General features: G+C 48.9%; 1 protein-coding gene across 1 annotated transcript in view; it reads right to left on the bottom strand.

The window, feature by feature from the left end:
* Positions 1 to 22,613, bottom strand: part of Zwilch (zwilch kinetochore protein) — a 96,961-nt gene that overhangs the window by 48,583 nt on the left and 25,765 nt on the right. The window contains exons 7-8 of the mRNA XM_050177475.3: positions 18,561 to 18,713; positions 14,742 to 14,813 (exon numbers count right to left, since the gene is read on the bottom strand). Of these exons, the coding sequence (XP_050033432.2) occupies positions 14,742 to 14,813; positions 18,561 to 18,713 (225 nt within the window). The remainder of the gene's footprint in view (positions 1 to 14,741; positions 14,814 to 18,560; positions 18,714 to 22,613) is intronic.

Genomic DNA, 22,613 nt, shown 5'->3' with positions numbered 1-22,613 from the left:
GGAGAGACGAGAACTAGGAGTCGGATTCCTGATTAATAAGAACGTAGTTGGTAACATACAGGAATTCTATAACATTAACGAGAGGGTGGCAGGTCTTCTTGTTAAACTTAATAAGAGGTACAAAATGAAGGTTGTACAGGTCTACGCCCCCACATCCAGTCATGATGACCAGGAGGTCGAAAGCTTCTATGAAGACGTGGAATCGGAAATGGGTAAAGTCAAAACAAAATACAGTATACTGATGGGCGACTTCATTGCCAAGGTAGGCAAGAAGCAGGCTGGAGGCAGTGTGGGAATATGGCATAGGCACCAGGAATAGCAGAGGAGAGTTATTAGTAGAGTTTGCGGAACAGAATAACACGCGGATAATGAATACCTTCTTCCGCAAGCGAGATAGCCGAAAGTGGACGTGGAGGAGCCCGAACGGCGAGACTAGAAATGAAATAGACTTCATACTCTGCGCTAACCCTGGCATCATACAAGATGTGGACGTGCTCGGTAAGGTGCGCTGCAGTGACCACAGAATGGTAAGAAGTCGAATTAGCCTAGACCTGAGGAGGGAACGGAAGAAATTGGTGCATAAGAAGCCGATCAATTAGTTAGCGGTAAGAGGAAAAAATAAAGGAATTCCTGATCAAGCTACAGAACAGGTATTCGGCTTTGACTCAGGAAGAGGACCTTAGTGTTGAAGCAATGAACGACAATCTTGTGGGCATCATTAAGGAGTGTGCTATAGAAGTCGGTGGTAACCCCGTTAGACAGGATACCAGTAACCTATCGCAGGAAACGAAAGATCTGATCAAGAAACACCACTGTATGAAATCCTCTAACCGTACAGCTAGAATAGAACTGGCAGAACTTTCGAAGTTATTCAACAAGCGTTAGACAGCTGACATAAGGAAGTATAATATGGATGGAATTGAACATGCTCTCAGGAACGGAGGAAGCCTAAAAGCAGTGAAGAAGAAACTAGGAATTGGCAAGAATCAGATGCATGCGTTAAGAGACAAAGCAGGCAATATCATTACTAATATGGATGAGATAATTCAAGTGGCTGAGGAGTTCTATAGAGATGTATACAGTACCAGTGGCACCCACGACGATAATGGAAGAGAGAATAGTCTAGAGGAATTTGAAATCCCACAGGTAATACCGGAAGAAGTAAAGAAAGCCTTGGGAGCTATGCAAAGGAGGAAGGCAGCTGGGGAGGATCAGGTAACAGCAGATTTGTTGAAGGATGGTGGGTAGATTGTTCTAGAGAAGCTGGCCACCCTGTATACGCAATGCCTCATGACTTCGAGCGTACCGGAATCCTGGAAAAATGCTAACATAATCCTAATCCATAAGAAAGGGGACGCCAAAGACCTGAAAAATTATAGACCGATCAGTTTACTGTCCGTTGCCTACAAAGTATTTACTAAGGTAATTGCAAATAGAATCAGGGACACCTTAGACTTCCGTCAACCAAAGGACCAAGGACCACGCAGGATTCCGTAAAGGCTACTCAACAATAGACCATATTCACACTATCAATCAGCTGATAGAAAAATGTGCGGAATATAACCAACCTTTATATATAGCTTTCATTGATTACGAGAAAGCGTTTGATTCAATCGAAACCTCAGCAGTCATGGAGGCATTGCGGAATCAAGGTGTAGGCGAGCCCTATGTAAAAATACTGAAAGATATTGTCACGTGGTGGTGACGTAGCAGAACACAGTAGCAATACTGTGAACGAGAAAACTAACTTTTATTGGGCGAACTTGTGCCCACAAAACAGGCTACACTTATAGCACAACGAAAGCGGCGAACACAGTCGGCGATCGTCGGAAATCTGATCAGCGGGTCAAGCGCGTCGGCTTTTATACAGGATCGTCGAATGTTCCAGACTAATCGTTGGGACCCGCGTGCCTTCCACAAAGTTCTACACCATTCGAGTCAGGCGAATAAATCAGATAACAGAAGGTTCGTCGACAACAGACTGTGGATAGAAGCATCGATAACTTTCCAGAAACTTCGGATACATGCAAGCGCGTCCCGCGCTGTGCGATAAGATTTGTTAGGCGGCGAAACGTGGTCGCCCGATAAATATAAGTACACGTGTCAATACCCCCCTCTTAAAAAGCATCGTCCCGATGCTACAAATATAAGAGAGCGACACACAAAAGGACACTTATTAAACATAAGTAACAAAACAACGAAAAGAAATCAAGTCTAAAAGTCAGTTAAGCGAAGTCCCAAAGTTCGTCAACGCTGGTGGTACGGCTTGAGTCGCACAACGTGGACAATTTCAGGTCGTGAGCGACGCCACTGTGACAGCGAAATGCCGTCTGGCACGACCTCATAGTCCAGTACGCCAATACGTCGGATGATCTTGTACGGTCCGAAATAGCGACGCAAGAGCTTCTCGCTCAGTCCTCGTCGGCGTATAGGGGTCCAAACCCAAACACGGTCACCGGGCTGGTACTCGATAAAGCGTCGTCGGAGGTTGTAGTGTCGGCTGTCGGTCCTCTGCTGGCTCTTGATCCGGAGGCGGGCGAGCTGTCGGGCTTCTTCGGCGCGCTGGAGATAGCTAGCGACGTCAACATTCTCTTCGTCAATGGCGTGGGGCAGCATGGCGTCGAGCGTCGTCGTCGGGTTCCTGCCGTAAACCAGCTTAAACGGCGTGATCTGTGTTGTTTCTTGCACCGCCGTGTTGTAAGCGAAGGTTACATACGGCAGGACCGCGTCCCACGTCTTGTGCTCAACGTCGACGTACATCGCTAGCATGTCGGCGAGGGTCTTATTCAGGCGCTCCGTGAGAGAATTAGTTTGCGGATGGTATGCAGTTGTCCTCCTGTGGCTTGTCTGGCTATATTGCAGAATGGCTTGGGTGAGCTCTGCTGTAAAAGCCGTTCCTCTGTCGGTGATGAGGACTTCTGGGGCGCCATGTCGCAGCAGGATGTTCTCGACGAAAAATTTCGCCACCTCGGCTGCGCTGCCTTTCGGTAGAGCTTTTGTTTCAGCGAATCGGGTGAGATAGTCCGTCGCCACGACGATCCACTTATTCCCGGATGTTGACGTCGGAAACGGCCCCAACAAATCCATCCCAATCTGCTCGAATGGTCGACGAGGAGGTTCAATCGGCTGTAGTAACCCTGCTGGCCTTGTCGGTGGTGTCTTGCGTCGTTGACAGTCTCGGCATGTCTTGACGTAACGGGCGACGTCGGCGGTAAGACGCGGCCAGTAATACCTTTCATGTATCCTCGACAGCGTCCGGGAGAATCCGAGGTGCCCAGCAGTGGGATCGTCGTGTAAGGCGTGCAGTACTTCTGGACGCAGCGCCGACGGAACAACAAGAAGGTAGTTGGCGCGGACTGGTGAAAAGTTTTTCTTCACGAGTAGGTTGTTTTGAAGCGTGAACGAAGATAATCCACGCTTAAATGCCCTAGGGACAACGTCGGTGTGCCCTTCCAAATACTTGACAAGGGCTTTTAGCTCCGGGTCCCCTCGTTGTTGATCAGCGAAGTCTTCCGCGCTTATTATTCCAAGGAAGGCGTCGTCGTCCTCGTTATCTTGCGGCGGCGGGTCAATGGGGGCGCGTGATAGGCAATCGGCATCTGAGTGTTTTCGACCGGACTTGTATGTTACAGTGATGTCGTATTCTTGTAGTCTGAGGCTCCACCGTGCCAGCCGTCCTGAAGGGTCCTTTAAGTTAGCTAGCCAACACAACGCGTGATGGTCGCTGACCACTCTGAATGGCCTGCCATATAGGTAGGGGCGAAATTTCGCTGTAGCCCAAACGATGGCGAGGCATTCCTTTTCTGTTGTGGAATAATTGCCTTCCGCTTTTGACAACGACCGGCTAGCGTAACCTATCACGTGTTCATGTCCATCTTTTCTCTGGACTAGGACGGCACCGAGGCCTAGGCTACTGGCGTCAGTGTGGATTTCGGTATCGGCGAGCTCGTCGAAGTGCGCAAGTACGGGCGGCGACTGCATGCGTCGTTTGAGTTCTTCAAATGCGTCGGCCTGCGGCGTTTCCCACTTGAACTCGATGTCACATTTAGTTAGCTGTGTCAGCGGCTCAGCGATGCGTGAAAAGTCCTTGACAAATCGCCTGTAGTAGGCACACATGCCAAGAAATCTACGCACTGCCTTCTTGTCGGTGGGCTGCGGGAACTTTGCGATGGCAGCTGTCTTCTGCGGGTCGGGGCGGACTCCAGACTTGCTGATGACGTGGCCTAGGAACAGAAGCTCATCGTAGGCGAAGCGGCACTTTTCTGGCTTCAGAGTGAGCCCTGATGACTTGATGGCCTCGAGTACTGTTGCGAGCCGCCTAAGGTGTTCGTCGAAATTTTCGGCGAAGACAACGACGTCATCCAAGTAAACGAGACAGGTCTGCCACTTCAATCCTGCTAAAACCGTGTCCATCACGCGCTGGAACGTTGCAGGCGCCGAGCACAGTCCAAATGACATAACCTTGAACTCGTAGAGGCCGTCTGGGGTGATGAAGGCGGTCTTTTCGCGATCTCTTTCGTCGACTTCAATTTGCCAATAGCCAGACTTTAGGTCCATCGACGAGAAGTATTTAGCGTTGCAGAGCCGATCTAATGCGTCGTCTATCCGTGGGAGGGGGTATACATCCTTCTTCGTGATCTTGTTCAGTCGACGATAATCGACACAGAAACGTAGGGTTCCGTCCTTTTTCTTTACCAGGACAACAGGGGATGCCCACGGGCTTTTCGACGGCTGGATGATGTCGTCGCGCAGCATTTCGTCGACTTGTTCTCTTATAGCTTCACGTTCCCGCGTCGAAACTCGGTAAGGGCTCTGGCGTAGTGGTCGAGCGCATTCTTCGGTTATTATGCGATGCTTTGCGACTGGTGTTTGTCGAATCCTCGATGACGTCGAAAAGCAGCCTTTGTATCGTCGAAGCAGACTTCTGAGCTGTTGCTGCTTAATCACGGGGAGACTTGGACTTATGTCGAAGTCTGGCTCGGGAACTACGGTAGTCGGGGTACATGCGATAGAGTCCGAGAGGACAAAGGCATCGCTGGTTTCCACAATTTCCTCGATGTATGCGATTGTCGTGCCCTTGTTGATGTGCTTGAACTCCTTGCTGAAGTTTGTCAGCAACACTTTCGTGTTTCCTCCGTGCAGTCGAGCGATCCCTCTTGCGACGCAAATTTCACGGTCGAGCAGTAGACGTTGGTCGCCTTCGATGACGCCTTCTACGTCAGCGGGTGTTTCGGTGCCGACCAAAATAACAATGCTGGAGCGAGGCGGGATGCTCACTTGATCTTCAAGCACACTCAAGGCGTGGTGACTACGAGGGCTCTCCGGCGGTATTGCATGATCTTCCGACAGCGTTATTGACTTCGACTTCAGGTCGATGACTGCGCCGTGTTGGTTGAGGAAGTCCATGCCGAGAATGACGTCTCGTGAACACTGTTGGAGGATAACGAAGGTGACAGGGTAAGTCCGGTCGTGAATGGTAATTCTTGCCGTGCACATTCCTGTCGGCGTAATCAGGTGTCCTCCAGCGGTCCGAATTTGAGGGCCTTCCCATGCAGTCTTAACCTTCTTCAACTGGACGGCGATGTGTCCACTCATTACGGAGTAATCGGCCCCTGTGTCGACTAAGGCAGTGACTGCGTGGCCGTCGAGAAGCACGTCGAGGTCGGTGGTTCTTTGTCTGGCGTTGCAGTTGGGTCTTGGCGTCGGATCACGGCTGCGTCGTGTTGATCTGAAGCTGGAACGTCGCGTCGTCAAGTCGTCTTTCGTCGGTGTAGTCTTGGCTTCCCGACTTCTTCGGGACGGTGGCGTGTCGTCATGAAGTCGTCGAGATGGTTTCTTCGTCGTCTTCGTCGGCGGCGGAGGATCTTCGTCAGTTCGACGAACAGCAACCGCACCTCCATCGGTTGCTGCTTTTAGTTTTCCGGATATGGGCTGACGGACCGGCCCCGGGCTGGGCCAGTGTATGGTCGGCGCTGCGGCGACAGGTAGCGGCCTGGTGACGGCGAACGGGAAGCTCGTCGAGGGCTCCACTGAGTGGCGGCGAGGTAGTCGGCGATATCGCGAGGTCGTTCGCCAATCTGTGGCCGCGGCGCGTTAACGGCGAAACCTCGCAGTCCCATCTCCCGGTATGGGCATCGGCGGTAGATGTGCCCCGCTTCTCCGCAGTGGTAGCAGAGCGGGCGGTGGTCAGGAGCGCGCCAAATGTCCGTCTTCCTCGCGTAGGTCCACTGGGCGACGGGTGGTCGTGCTGGCGCTGGCGGCGGCGGACGACGGAACTGCGGCGTGACAGGGCCCTGGCGCGGTCGCGGAGGGGGACCTTGACGGCGTGCGACGGCGGCGTAGGTCATCGCTTGCGGCTCAGGCTGGGGCGATACAGGGGCTACTCCAAGTTGTTGTTGGAGCTCTTCACGCACGGCGTCGGCAATCGAAGCCACTTGAGGCTGTGATGGTGGGAACAGCTTTTGTAGCTCCTCCCGCACGACCGCTCGGATAGCCTCGCGCAGGTCGTCGGTGGCCAGTGATTGAACTCCGGCGTAGTTCGTCGAGTTTGTGCGGCGGTCGAATTGCCGGTTTCGGATCTCGAGTGTCTTCTCGATGCTGGTGGCCTCGCGAAGAAACTCGTCCACGGTCTTCGGTGGGCTTCGTACCATTCCGGCAAAAAGTTCCTCCTTCACACCACGCATCAGCAGGCGGACTTTCTTCTCCTCGGGCATTTCAGGGTCGGCGTGGCGGAAGAGACGGCTCATTTCTTCCGTGTAGATCGCGGTCGTCTCATTAGGTAGCTGCACCCGGGTTTCTAATAGCGCTTGGGCTCGTTCTCGGCGTACGACGCTTGCGAACGTCTGCAGGAAGCCGCTTCGGAAAAGTTCCCAGGTCGTTAAGGTGGCTTCTCGGTTCTCGAACCACGTCCTGGCCGCGTCTTCCAAAGCGAAGAAGACATATCGCAGTTTGTCGTCGCTGTTCCAGTTGTTAAAGGTAGCGACTCTCTCGTACGTCTCGAGCCAGCTTTCCGGGTCCTCGAAAGTTGAACCGCGGAACGTCGGAGGCTCCCTGGGCTGCTGCAGCACGATGGGTGACGCTGGGGCTGCCATTGGGGTTGACGTGGTGGCCATCTTCCTAGTCGTCTCAGGCAAAAGTCCGTGCTCCGGGGGCAGTCCTTGCAGCCTGCGGCTACCTCGCTGGTTCTTGGCGACGTTGGTGTCTTCCGAGTGAGGGCTTGGGTCACGGCTTTGTGGGGGCGTCCGGTACATGAACGCAAAGCACCTCCACCAGATGTCACGTGGTGGTGACGTAGCAGAACACAGTAGCAATACTGTGAACGAGAAAACTAACTTTTATTGGGCGAACTTGTGCCCACAAAACAGGCTACACTTATAGCACAACGAAAGCGGCGAACACAGTCGGCGATCGTCAGAAATCTGATCAGCGGGTCAAGCGCGTCGGCTTTTATACAGGATCGTCGAATGTTCCAGACTAATCGTTGGGACCCGCGTGCCTTCCACAAAGTTCTACACCATTCGAGTCAGGCGAATAAATCAGATAACAGAAGGTTCGTCGACAACAGACTGTGGATAGAAGCATCGATAACTTTCCAGAAACTTCGGATACATGCAAGCGCGTCCCGCGCTGTGCGATAAGATTTGTTAGGCGGCGAAACGTGGTCGCCCGATAAATATAAGTACACGTGTCAATATCTATAGCGGCTCCACAGCCACCGTAGTCCTCCATAAAAAAAGCAACAAAATCCCAATGAAGAAAGGCGTCAGGCAGGGAGATACGATATCTCCGATGCTATTCACAGCGTGTTTACAGGAGGTATTCAGAGACCTGGATTGGGAAGAATTGGGGATAAGAGTTAATGGAGAATACCTCAGCAGCTTGCGATTCGCTGATGATATTGCCTTGCTTAGTAACTCAGGGGACCAATTGCAATACATGCTCACTGACCTGGAGAGGCAAAGCAGAAGAGGGGGTTTAAAAATTAATCTGCAGAAAACTAAAGTAATGTTCAACAGTCTCGGAAGAGAACAGCAATTTACAATAGGTAGCGAGGCACTGGAAGTGGTAAGGGAATACATCTACTTAGGGCAGGTAGTGACGGCGGATCCGGATCATGAGACGGAAATAATCAGAAGAATAAGAATGGACTGGGGTGCGATTGGCAGGCATTCTCAGATAATGAACAGCAGGTTGCCATTATCCCTCAAGAGGAAAGTGTATAATAGCTGCGTCTTACCAGTACTCACCTACGGGGCAGAAAACTGGAGGCTTACGAAAAGGGTTCTACTCAAATTGAGGACGACGCAACGAGCTATGGAAAGAAGAATGATAGGTGTAACGTTAAGGGACAAGAAAAGAGCAGATTGGGTGAGGGAACAAACGCAAGTTAATGATATCTTAGTTGAAATCAAGAAAAATAAATGGACATGGGCAGGACACGTAATGAGGAGGGAAGATAACCGATGGTCATTAAGAGTTACGTAATGGATTCCAAGGGAAGGAAAGCGTAACAGAGGGCGGCAGAAAGTTAGGTGGGCGGATGAGATTAAGAAGTTTGCAGGGACAACATGGCCACAATTAGTACATGACCGGGGTAGTTGGAGAAATATGGGAGAGGCCTTTGCCCTGCAGTGGGCATAACCAGGCTGATGATGATGATGATTTGATGCTTTCGCATTAGTATGCTACAACTTGCAGGCAAACATGACACAAAAGTTGCCTTTTTACAGTTGTAGAGACAATAGGCCAACGTTACCCTGCATGGTATATTTCTGTTATCCTATCCTTGGTCAACCAACTTGCCCAAATCAAGTTGATGCAGTTGTCCTTCTTCATTTCACGCTCTTGGTGTGAAACTAATCTAGAAATGCATGCACTACCTTGACTAAGAAGTACACGAATGAATGAATGAATGAATGAATGAATGTGTGTGGTTTAGTGGCGCAAGGGCCAGATATGGTCAAAGAGCGCCAAGACAGTGTTAGTGATTTAGCAGTGGAATGATGAGTTCTGTGAAGAAAGATGTGACTTGGCTGTAAAGGGGCCTAAAAATAGTCGCTGTAAGGTGCGTAAAATCTACGTGCTGTAAAATTATGGTGATGACTAATGACGAATACTATGAACATTAAAATCCATCGTAGGAAAATGATGCAAAATAAGAAATATATAGGATGGTAAAATTACTTGGAGCACTGCTGCCTCGTCAGAGCCCTTGAAACACAAGGGCCTAGAGGCATGTGCTATACTAAAGAGCTATCGCAGCGGCATCCTCTGAAGAGAGGATCCGCTACGAACATGTGGGGTTAAAAACATGCAAGACAACATCTCTCAAAAAACTTAGGACTGCGTTGGCGTCAAATAAAAGTTCGGGGCCGAGTAGCATTACGGGATGTAGGGGGATGTGCTGCCGGTATGCTAGGGAAAAATGTTTCCTTCTTTCAGATTCGGCTGCCCGACACTCCAGGAGGACGTGGAGGACGGTCAGCCTCTCCCCGCATCTACCACAGGTTGGAGGATCATTTCCGGTGAGTAGAAAGTTATGCGTGCCAAACGTGTGTCCTATTCTGAGGCGACAGAATAGGACATCTGTTCGCCGTGATTTTGTTACGGGGGGCCAAGAACGTAACTGTTCTTGTTCTAACTGTTCAATCTCTGGAGCGTGTTTTGTAACTTGCATGAAGGATATATCGCATTGTATCAGCTGCCACTCCAAGGAGGTAGCAGCTTGGCTGGATGCATTGGGCGAAGCTCGAGGATTGGGACACGCATTTCATCACTAAGCTCCCTCACACGCAGCGAGAAAGGCTGTCTTACGGAGAGACGATTATGAAAGAGTGTAGCATATGCCGTATCGTTAATGGTATTAAAACACGGATGCTGAGGATTAGAGTGGACTTTCCAAAAATATGTTTGGCGGATGTATGTTCCTTGCAGATGAAGTGACCACTCATTTGATTCTGCATATAAGCTTTCAATAGGACTTGTTCTGAAAGCTCCAGTGGCCAGTCGGATTCCTAGATGGTGGACCGGATCTAGCATCTTTAGCGCGCTCGGGGCTGTAGAATGATAGATCACGGCACCGTAGTCCAACCGTGATCGGATGAGGCTCTTGTAAAGATTCATTAAACATTTCCTGTCGCTGCCCCATGTTGTGTGGGATAACACTTTGAGTAAGTTCATTGTTTTTAAGCATTTGACCTTGAGGTAGTTTATGTGTGGAATAAAAGTTAATTTCGAATCAAGTATGATGCCTAAGAACTTGTGTTCTTTGTTCACAGGACTTCGCTGACCATACATTTCGATACTGGGTTCTGCAATGAGCCCTCTCTTTCTTGTGAAAAGCACACAAGAACTTTTGTTGGGGTTAACTTTAAATCCGTTTTCTTCTGCCCATTTGGACACTTTGTTCAAGCCCTGTTGAACTTGCCTCTCACATACAGTAAGGTTGCAGGATTTGAAGCCTATCTGTATGTTGTCTAGTAAACAGAATAAAAAATGGCTGGCGGTAATGAAGCACGAAGGGTGTTCATTTTCACGATGAAGAGCGTGCAGCTAAGTACACCTCCTTGAGGTATGCCAGTTTCCTGTATAAAAGGTCGCGACAATACATTGCCGATTTTCACACGGAATGTACGGTTGGACAAATAGCTTTCTATTAGGACGAGCATATTGCCACAGATGCCAATTCCCGACAAGTCTCTCAAGATTCCATAGCGCCACGTAGTGTCGTACGCCTTCTCCATATCGAGGAATACGGATAGGAAATATTGTTTATGTAGAAAGGCGTCGCGAATGTTTCCCTCAATGTGCATAAGGTGATCGGTTGTGGACCGCCCTTCTCTGAAGCCACACTGAAAGGGATCGAGGATATTGTTGAGTTCAAGGAAATGCACAAGTCTGCAGTTAATCATTTTTTCAAAAAGCTTACAAAGACAATTTGTAAGAGCTATCGGACGGTAACTTGCCGCCAAGGAAGGGTCTTTACCCTGCTTAAGAACAGGGACCACAATCGCATCTTTCCATGTGGATGGGAGGTATCCCGTAGCCCAAATAGCGTTGAAAAGCGTGAGCAGTGTAAGTTTGGTGTCAGTGTGTAAGTTTCTGATCATTTCGTACATGACTCTATCAGGTCCAGGTGCAGAGCTTTTGCATGTGGTCAAGGCAGCTCTCAACTCAGCAATACTGAACGGCCGGTTATAAGGTTCATTCTGTCTGGATTTTCGTGTTATTGGCTTACATTCTTCTATTTGTTTGTATTTCAAAAAGGATTGCGAATAATGGTTTGAACTCGACACGCTCTCAAAGTGTTCTCCAAGTGAGTCTGCCTGATCTTTCAGTGTTTCACCTTGTGTGTTAACCAAAGGAAGTGAATATGTTTGTCGCCCTTTTATCCTATTAACCCTGTTCCAGACTTTGGCCTCATCTGTATAGGAGTTGATACCAGATAAAAACTTCTGCCAACTCTCTCTTCTGGCCTGTCGGCGGGTTTGCCTGCCTTGGGATTTTACTTTTTTAAAATTGATAAGATTCTCCGCAGTGGGGGAGGCGCGTAGCAACCCCCACACTTTGTTTTGTTTCTTACGAGCGATCCTACAATCGTCGTTCCACCACAGGACACGCCGTTTGCATGCCAATCCATTTACTTGTGATATACATTTAGTTGCGGCATCTATTATGAAGGCTGTAAAATATTCCACGGCAGCATCAATTTCTAACGAGGACATATCATCCCATGATATACTAGTTAAGTTTCGGAATTTCTCCCAGTCTGCTGTCTCAATCCTCCATCTAGGAGCCTGTGGTGGATATTCGTCTTCTTTAAGTGTTCTTAATAGTATGGGGAAATGGTCGCTTCCGTAAGGATTATTCGTAACTTCCCATTCGAGTTCAGGCAGTATGGATGGGGAAACTAAGCTCAGATCAATTGAAGAAAAGGAGTTGTTCGCAAGACAGTAATATGTGGGTTTCTTCTTATTCAGAAGGCACACACCAGAAGAAAAAAGGAACAGTTCAATAAGACGACCTCGCGCATCTATGCGAGAGTCTCCCCACAGGGAGCTGTGCGCATTGAAATCGCCAAGAACAACATAAGGTTCCGGCAATTGATCTATAAAGGATTGGAATTCATGTTTCGTTAATTTGTAATGTGGGGGTATGTAAAGAGAGCTAATGGTGATGAGTTTATTTAGGGGAACAGCTCGAACCGCCACTGCTTCAAGGGGCGTTTGTAGCTGTAAACGCTGACAGGAGATACTTTTATGAATAAAAATGGCAACACCGCCTGATGATACGACAGCATCATCGCGATCTTTGCGGAACTTGACATACGGTCGGAGAAAGCTTGTGTTTTGGTTTTAAGTGTGTTTCCTGTAAACACAGCACTTTTGGATTGTGCTTATGGATGAGTTCTTGCACATCATCGAGATTCCTGAGAAGACCTCTGACGTTCCATTGGATGATTTGTGTATCCATATTTAAAGAAAAATTTGTGCTGTGTTTATGGAAACGGAGGTGATGCCTTAGGTTACAGAGCTCTTTCGAGGCCCTGTAACGGGAGTTCTGCCCTTTCTGGAGCGTTCGAGGGAGCCTCGCCGCTCCTTAGGCGTTTGTTGCGCCTTGAGGACATGTGTAGTGTTCATTGCCTCTTGTGAGGCGCCGGACACATGCTCTTGCGAGCGAGAAGTTACCAGGGAAGGTCCCGCCTTGGAGGGCAAGACCCCTGCGCCCACCAGCCCGGAGGTCGATGGGGCACCCTGCGGGATTTGGCTGCGCCGGCTGTTGCCAGCGTTGGAAGGGGCCGGGGATGTTGGGGCAGCCTCGGCTGCGCCCACCTTCGGGGTCGATGGTCCCCTCTGCTGTGTTGACGGAGCAGCGCTAGCTGCAACCGCCGCGGGGGCAGATGGCGTAACTGCCGACTCACTGCCTGTGGGTCGGACAGCCGCCGGAGGCCGTTGTGATGCTGCCCCCTTACGCGCCACATCAGCAAAGCTGCTCTTAGACAGGTATGACACCCGCCTACGTGCCTCTTTGAAAGATATGTTTCCTTTGACTTTGACTGTCACAATCTCTTTTTCTCTTTTCCAGGACGGGCAGGACCGCGAGTATGCGGCATGCTCGCCCTCACAGTTCACACAATGTGGAGTGTTCTGGCACGTTTCGGAAGAATGTTCTTTGTCACTGCACTTGGCACATGTCAGCCGGCCTCGACAGTTCTGTGAACTGTGGCCGAACCTTTGGCACTTAAAGCATCTAAGGGGATTGGGCACGTATGGCCTAACACGGAGTTTGATATAACCGGCCTCGATGGACTCGGGGAGGACACTAGAACCGAAAGTGAGTATCAGGTGTTTCGTCTTGATCTCTTTACCATCTCGCCTCATCTTAATTCGCTTAACATTTATGACATTCTGTTCGCTGAAGCCCTCCAAGAGTTCAGCTTCAGTGAGCTCTAGCATGTCATCGTCCGAGACAACGCCGCGGGTAGTGTTCATGGTACGGTGCGGGGTTACTGTTACTTGGGTCTCCCCAAATGACACAAGTTTCGGCAGTTTCTCGTACTGCTTCTGATCGTGGAGCTCCAAGCGAAGATCACCACTTGTCATTCTCGACGCCTTATATCCTGTTCCAAAAACTTCAGTTAAAGACTTCGAAACAAGGAACGGTGAAATGTTGCGCACTAGTTTGTCTGGGTTTTCCGAGTGAATCATATGGTATCTAGGAAAGTTCTGGACTTGTCGTCCGAAAAACTGAAAGAGGTCTTCGGTGCACCCTCGTTTGTAAGGGCAATCAGGGAGTTTAGGAAAAGCATTTTCCATAAGTACAGTAGGGTTTTCGGCCGTGATGCCGACCACCCACCATGGAGCCCAACAGGGGGACGTGACAGGAGTTCTTGCTAAAGAAACTCTGCCAACGCCAGCCGTACATCGCTGCTATAACCAAATACAGCATAACCAAGGCTGGCTAGCTACACAAGGTTAACCCTTGCCGCCGGGAAACTAGGAAGTGAGGAGAAGTGATGAGAAGACAGGAAAGATGAAAAAGGCGAGAGAGAAAGATGAAGACTAGAGAGGAGGACAGGAAAAGGCGACTGCCGATTTCCCCCGGGTGGGTCAGTCCGGGGGTGCCGTCTACGTGAAGCAGAGGCCAAAGAGGTGTGTTGCCTCCGCCGGGGGGCCTTAAAGGTCCGAACACCCGGCATCGGCTCAACCCCCAGGATCCCCCTTTTCCCGGACACTGCTAAGCCGCACACGGCTACACGCGGGAGGGTCCAACCCTCGTGTGCTCGGGTACGTGGTTTTGCAACACACCAAACGCCTGCTGACGCAGACGCCCCTGCGAGGAAGAAGTACACGATATCTTGTCGCTGAAGAGGAGCAGCTGTGAACACAACATGGCATGTTTCCGTTTTCATTACTCATGTTGCCCTCACTCAGTATACCGTTAGCCTGAATCAATTCGCCCAAATCAAGGTGTTGCGGTTACTTTGTCCTTCCAACAAACCTTGACTGCAGACCACCTGTCCTACACTAATTTGTCTTGAATTTCAGTGCACTATGTGCATGCAAAGAGAGAATGTCTGACGATTGGCACTTGGGGCAAGCCTGTCTTCAGTACTATACCAGTGAATGCCCTAGTGTACAGTACAAGTGTAAGGCAGCAAGGATGGGTTACGCAAACTCAGAAGCAGGAGCCAGGTGAAAAAAAATATGTGCAAGTAAAAAGAAGAAAGTTTCTTTCCCCACCTTGGCAAACTTCATTTCCTTGTACACACCTCGTGCGGCACTGCGCTCATTTCCAGGTAAGGTCTGGACGTTCTGAAAGAAAAACAAAACCTACAAGCATGTACAAGCGCAAACAGAATCAGTTTTTATCACATTAGCCGCCTACGCAATTAAATTGCTGGACAAATGCCAATTACTACGTATTGAGCTTTATTCACAGAAAAAATGATCTTTTTTGCAAATTTTTTGCAGCAAAATACCGCGCAAGAATTTTGCAACTGTAGATAACCAACATAACGGCCGTTCCAGGAAAGACTACACGTATCTGATTCATAAACACAGCACAGCAGACATGCGGACACATTTTCACGTGACTCGAGCGGCCATGTCAGCAGGAGCACCGCAACGTGAACAACGGTGTTTGTCACAAGGTGCGCCCAACACCAGGTCGTGGGCTCAACTCCCACCAGAGGTCATGGGTTTGTGTGGGTTGGACAACACAGAATTTGCAGCGACACACAACAGTATCGGTGAGAAAATCACAAATGAATAAATATGCTACTTAAATTCATTGATCAGCATCTTAGTTACCAGTACTATAGGATATGTTGTACAGTCAGACCTCACTATACCGAAGCAGATTACGATATATATACTCGTGTAATGGCCATGTTTTTGTTCTTTTTTTCTCCGAGATTTGGAGTGAAAATCCGGGGTGTTGCCATTACACAGAAAAAGATACACCTTTCTTTTTGTGAATATTTTCAGTGGTACGTACTTGCCTTTAATGAACTACAGTACTTGCTTGTACTGGCTCTGGCTATTCTTGGCTATTCCTGCAGCACATCACCTGCTGGCTGGAATAAATGGTGATGTCCCACAGACCAGTGATGGCAGCGTCTCGGAGGTAGCCACTAAATCTCTGAGGCTGTGCTTTTGCTACCTGGAGATGCCGAAAACTCAGCACGGCTGTTTTGTTTTGCTTCCAAAAAACACAAAAAAAAGGTTCAGAACTCTCGTACCACACAACAGATAACACTGCCAACCTTCTCAAAAATCAACGGTGCGGCTTATACACGGGTAATTGTTAAATATATTTTGGGGGGAATTTCTTTTACAAAGTTCTGGGTGCAACCTTTACACGGGTGTAGCCATTACACGAGTATATACGGTATATCAAATTAATGAACATAATGAAGCAATCATTAATCACACTTCTCCGTGAGAATACCGTAAAACCTCACAAATTTATAACATTGTTAATGAAGCAAAATTGTACCAAATGAATATACTAATCCTTTCCTTAGCTTATAACAAACATTTACCAATTATTTCAAGCTGGTGAGGATGAAATCTCACAGGGTGTGGCACCGGTAGTAACTCACCTGATACAGCAGTTCGAAACTGCCAAGAGCTATCAGTCACCAGGCAATACAAAACTTTGTTCATACATACCCCCCCTCCCCCCCAAAAAACGTGCGAAAAAAAGGAGCCGGGAAAACGCACGATCCGAAGTCACTAAAACATTTGGCAGACTCAACTGTACAACTGTAGTTGACATCTCCATAATTCGAAGCATTGCGCAAATCGTTGCAGCATGTGACGATGAAATGCACCAAGCTGGCGGGGCCCAAGCAGCTTGGTAAGATTACAATTGTCTTCTTCGAATTCGCCCAGGGTCAGTAGCTGCCTTTGGGCGAGGCATTTTTGTGAAAAGTTTTGATGTGCCCACTCAACAAAAATTGTTGCAGCACAAGGCACCCACGCATTGTCTGGCTGGTGGGGCCCCGAGCGACTCAAGACTCGCTCTGTCGTTTTCCCATTGCGTAGCGTTTTAAGACGGCGGCAAGAAACCGAAACGAAATTGAACTTGTCGGCAACACCGAAATACGTTGCCCCCAGGGCGGAACATGTCGCTCACATTGCACAGCCTGCAGCAGGGAACAGCTGTGCGTTTAGGTTATAACGCATTAAATGAGTGCAGTACATTCGGCACTACAGCATACATGTTGTGGAATTGATAGGTAAAGGTGCTTATTGCAATAAGGTTGGTGGCGATAGCTGTGCATGTGACGTGCAATGACCCGCGAGGAGACCTGAGACTACCAGAAGGTGAAACTGAGTGCGTGCTGGCATTTTCACATTACACGGGTGGCGCAAGTACTGCGGGAAAGCTGCCAAGGCGGGTGACTACTGCTCTAGATCGAGCGTGGCTCCTGCTTTTTCTTTTGACGCTTATTTTACAGCCAAAAAACAAGTCATACTGTCACAGTTCAGTGATGTACTGAGCGTTGGTCCGTACAGAAAGATCGTGTTTTCCGGGAACATATTAAAAAAAGAAAGCGTAAGTGTATTGGGTCATTTTTTGCATTCTTGATCACGAACGTTGGCATCGAGAAATTGTACAAAACGGGACTGTATCAACTAGGTTCTACTGTACATAGAACCAGCTGTGCTGCCGTGTCAGTCAGCACGCTACTGTCACACTCTACAACTACATACATACTGCCTGACCTCTACACACTACCACAGCTGTGTTGTATCACAGACTGGGTCGTGCACGTGCTCTGCATTGTCTGCACCCCGAACAGTGCATTGGGGTGCACTGTTTACAACAAGCCATTGTTGTAGGCTTGTTGTAGGCGCGTATTGGCTTCGCTGCGCATTTGGTTGTCTCCTACGTGGCACATTCGTTTACGCGTCTGCCTGCACAATTATATGAGCATACAATGGCCTCTTTGCATGTTTTTTCTGAATAAAGCTTGTCAGTTGAAATCTAGCGCTCTATTGTGTCCCACCTTTTTTCTGTTAGTCTTGTTCGCACTAGTAACTATGTCACAGCAACTAGACAAGCATAATCGACGTTAGACAAGTACCTCTACCCCAACTGATGTTAAACAACATTAGACAAGCACCACCGCCACAAGCGATGTTACACAACCACAAACTGCTGATGTAATACCCTGCCTATAGGAGTCAGCCCATACGTCCCCCTTTTCAGCTGCCGTTTGAGGTTTGTGTGATTGGCTTTGGCTGCTAGGTGGAGGTACCGTTTTTGGACGGTGGAGCTCATATTGACGTAGCTCGGCGGCTGGTATATGCAGTCTTGCAGCCGCGAATTTTATATCAGGCACAATTTCAACGGCGGACTTTGGCACAGTTGGCACAATTGGACAGAATTAACTGTGATGCTACGTGCACAATCACAGCTCTACCCGGCATCAGTCCGATACCAACCTTACAGGAACATGCCCAGGCTCAACACAATTGCAGAGCTAATTTTGCAATGTGAAGAAGCACATGAAATCAAAAAGCAATCCGTTCCAGCTGTCGCTGCGTCACATGCTCATTTTCAACACAGCTCTCAGATTGACAATCCGCCTTATCCAATGCCTCCCTGGGAATTCACCAGCATTACACGTGCACTCTTCTTAAATTTCTTCAATGGTGCTTCAGTGCCGGAGGAGGAGGGGGGGACCTCGCATTAGTTTTGGTGCACCCAGAGGTTGGTAGGCAGTGGTGGCTGTAAGGACGGACGACAATTAAAACAAAGTAATGGTGACAAAGAAGCTCACTATAGCGTGATATCGCTGCAATTTGAGGGTTGAAGCCACCTCAAATGCAGATCACTCCCATCTGCTAGAAATCTTGCTCTCCTCGCACCAATTTAAAGCTGTTCTAAATACGTGCGTAGAAACGCATTCCTCTCCCGGTTAACATTTCCCCAAACGCATTCTTTCGCAGGGCACAGAAAAGGTCGGCTGAGACCTCCACGACGTACTATTCCTCTGCAGAATTTGAGTGAGCGAAGTGAGGAAGGAAAGACGTGCACACACGTACGAGATGGCAGAGCGCGTCGGCGCATGGCGGTTGCTGCAACACAGCAGCCTTGTTCCAGGAGCATTCAAGGACCATGATGTCCTCACGGCTGCTTTGCTGCGAGGGGTCGTAGTGGCGCAGGATGTCGTACTTCGCATTCACCTGCATCGTCGTCTGCACAGAATACATGCCCAATGTGAAGATTCGGCGAGATCAGCACTGCTAATGGAACACATGCGACAAGAGCTGAATTGGTTTACAATTGTGCTCCTTTTAAAACCCTACAGTATGCATATCCATGGCAGGTAGCAAAGGCAGTTGCAGTCAATCCTCGTTATAGCAAAGTCGTATTCGACATAAAAAAGCTCTTTCGTTATATTTGATATCTGTTAGTATAAGCACTAATCTGCTAGGTGCTGATATTATCAAGAAACATTTCAGATTTACTTTGTAGATTAAATAAATTCATTACATCCAGGTTTGTTATACGGAGTTCTGAAAGGAATGCACAAAGCACTGACTGTCGATAAAACTTTATTCTGCCCAAGTAGATATTAAAAATTTGAGAAAGCAGCAAACAAGAGGACAGAAAACCTTCGTGCAAACTACCAAGCAAAAATTGAGGGCCTATCATGCACAAAGATAGAAAGGGGTTAATTATCACTTTCTCTGTACAACAGAGAATTAAAAAAAATTGAATCCCAGTGTTTAACGAGCTAAAACTACGGTACGATTATGAGGCACGTCATAGTGGAGGGCTCCGGATGAATCTTGACTGCCTGGGATTCTTTAAAAAGAGCCTAACAGTAAGTACACTGGTGTTTTTCGCATTTCGCCCTCATCAAAATGAGATCACCATGACCAGGACCACAACAGGACGGGGCCAACAGGATGAGACCAGGATGAGGCCACCATGACCAGTAGCGCAACAACACAGAGTTGTTGCAGAGCAATGATCTCTCCCATTTACAGTTGAACCTCGCAGTAACGAAATCGGTGGGGGACGCGAAAAAATTCGCTTTGGTAAGAATTCTGTTGTTGCGAAATATGACAGCACAGATAGGTAATGCGTCACAGAACAAAACTTTACTGTCAAAATACCGTTAGCCGACTTTGGCGAGCTTTGCTCGAGGATATAGACGCACACTGCCAACAATACAAAGTGCCCTACATGCTTCGATCAGCAGTGGCCGCACTGCCGTGGAGCAGTGTTCATGGTCAATTGCTTTCCGAGATAAGACCACTTTTGCGAGATATTGTATAACTCGGCACCAGACACAGAGTAACAGCGCTCCATGAATGCAGCAGCATTTCTCCAGTGCACGCTGTCGGCTGGCGCCAACGGGTCTGGGGCCGAGCGTGAAAGCGATCGTATCTCGTACGCCCAAAGGCAACTGATCGAGATTAAGGCCCTTGTGCGCAAATCTACGTTCAGCGCCGAATCCACACGTGGTGCCTGTCGGGAGGCACCAAAACCAGCGTTCTTGAAGCAAGGAATGCATATTCCCTGACGATCACTCAGTCAAGGACCGACGCGTGGCACTCCATGCTGTGACCACCTTATCAAGCGCCATAACCGATTCCACGTCAGTGGGACGTGGATTGCCTTGTTCTTTCTACATTTTTCTCACCGAGGCACACATCACGCACTGCACTAGGTGTGCAGAAACTGTCATCACACTTCGATAGAAACATGCATGCCGCTTCAAACGGGCGATTGACAAACACGGTGGCAGTCCTGACGTGTTTCCAGCGCACGCGATCGCTTCTGCCACTTGGTTGTTTTTGTAAACAAAAATGGTGGCGCCTCTGCAAGCGTAATGTCGCAGTATTTTATGCAATTTTAGAGCAAATCAATCGCATTTGAGCACACTTTGGAGCCTGATAGCCTTGCACGAGTACGTAATATGTGGGGTTACGCTCCAGCAAATTTCGATGATGCGGCATTGTAGTACAGCCGCATTTCGTTGTCGAGAGGTACGAAAGGCATTGAATCCTATGGGCATTCGCCGGAGATACGAAAATATTTCGTTGTCACAGCATTTTCGTTATCACGGGTCTCAGCTGTGTCTCCAATTACTCCGCCTTGCATCAAGTGACACCATCCTTTGCCTCCATAGTTCCTAACTTCACTGCACCATCAAGTTATCATTTGCCATCACCAAATGTGTTCTCCTTCCCATGGCACCCATTATATTTGGTTATGTCATCTTTGCACTACATTATCTGCACAACTCCATTTCTTCCTCCTAATGTCAACTATAAGATTAGCTACATCCATTTGCTCTCTAATCTATACAGCCCTCTTGCCGACTTTTAAACATTAAAGGGCCCTCACCAGGTCTGGCCATTTTAAACTGACAAGCACCGTGCATACAATGCGCACTAACAATCATGTCGTGCTAAGTACTGCATTTTTACGCACCACACAAAGAGCTGAAATTTCAAACCAAACGCTGTTTGCCCCTCTCCTCACGGGCGCCGAGCTTCCAACTGGAGAGTCAACGGATAACGCACAAGTACGCCTACATACATGGCGATGCTGTGACGTCGGTCATAGTAGCATGTGACTTCGAGAATTATTCAAGGCAACATCTGTTACAGTAAAAGCTCGTTAATTCGAATTCCGCGGGGATGCTATGAAAATTCGAATTATACAAAATTCGAACTAATGAAAGTCAGAGAAAAAAATCGCTCGGTCAAGGCGCGTATATAGTCTGACGTGGCGTGAGCACGCGCGCACACGCTACGTCACGTTGGCGTGAAAAACGTCTATACTTCGAAGCTCTCGCGCAGCCAACGTAACCGGACGCGGCCAGCGCGGCCCAACGCGCCCGACGTCGAGATGGCTCTTGCTCCATCTGCGCGTTCGTCGCGCTGACTGGGGCGGAGAAAAAAGTCTCCGTCTCGCGCGAAAAGCGAAGCATCGATTGCGATAGAAAATTAGTAGATAGCTATACGAAGTAAGGATAATAGCTTTATCGGCCGTATAAACTTGTAAGCTTTTGCTTATTAACTAAATTAACAAGCACTGTGTCACGCGCGTTCAGGTGAGCATGAACGCATCTCGCTCGATGACCGCGGAAACTCGCTGAAAAACGCTGGAGTGAGGGCACGCAGCAGTAGCAGCGAGCAAACTGACGTTCGTACAGCCCTCGCTTTAACGCGAACGAAACGTAGAAATCACATCGCATATGAAGCTACCGGCAATACGCGCACTCTGCAAACGTCGCAGATCGCTTTGAAGACGAGGCCCACGCGGGCGCGCACTTTGGCCACGCCGCAGATCGCTTTCAAGATGCGGCGGCCGCATGGCCGCGCCGTAAGCAGCGGCCGCCTCAGCCGCCGAAGATCGTCCCCCGGTCCTTCCCTCGCCTCACCCTCCTGCCTCGCGCGCGACAAGAGAGGGCGCGCTCCGCCCCACCTTCCCCTCTCGCGCACGCGAGATTGAGCCGCGTCCGCCGGCTCACCCTCGCACGCTCGTACGCAAAGAACATGGCGCGCGGCGAGGGTGTTATCGTCCTTGCCGCTGATCGAAAAAGCAAAGCTGCGCGACCCGCGCGGCGACGCCAGCGTGCTCCCGCGCACTAGCACTCACCCCATCCACGATGATGCGAAGTTCGAATTATCGGTGGCGGTGCGGATTTCAGTGTGAATTAGCGGGATGTGTTACATATTGCTTTCAATACATTGTGGGACGGACCGCGGCAACTAATTCGAATTATCCGAAATTTCGAATTATCGAGTAGTGAATTAACGAGCTTTTACTGTATTTGTGTAATCTGTGGCTTCAATAGACCAATTAAAGCTTAGAGAAATAATAGAACACACAAATCGAATGTCTGTGTGTTTCTGTTTTACTTCACGTCGTAGCTAGAGAGATGTACTTCCGTTTCGTCTGCTTGTTCCCACGCTGTGCACTCGCACGTGCAGACACCGAAATTAAGTCATTTTCTACTGCATTCCAGCACGCGATTATGCTCTTTCATCCTCTTGCACCTACCTCAGTGCTTGTGATTGTGGCAGACTTATACTGCTGTGGTGAAGCGACGACGAATTGACGTCGAAGAGATG

Source organism: Dermacentor andersoni, chromosome 5 (genome assembly GCF_023375885.2).
Source record: "Dermacentor andersoni chromosome 5, qqDerAnde1_hic_scaffold, whole genome shotgun sequence".
NCBI lineage: Eukaryota > Metazoa > Arthropoda > Arachnida > Ixodida > Ixodidae > Dermacentor > Dermacentor andersoni.
Note: the sequence above shows the minus strand (reverse complement) of the source record. Positions and strands in the feature narration are given on the sequence as shown.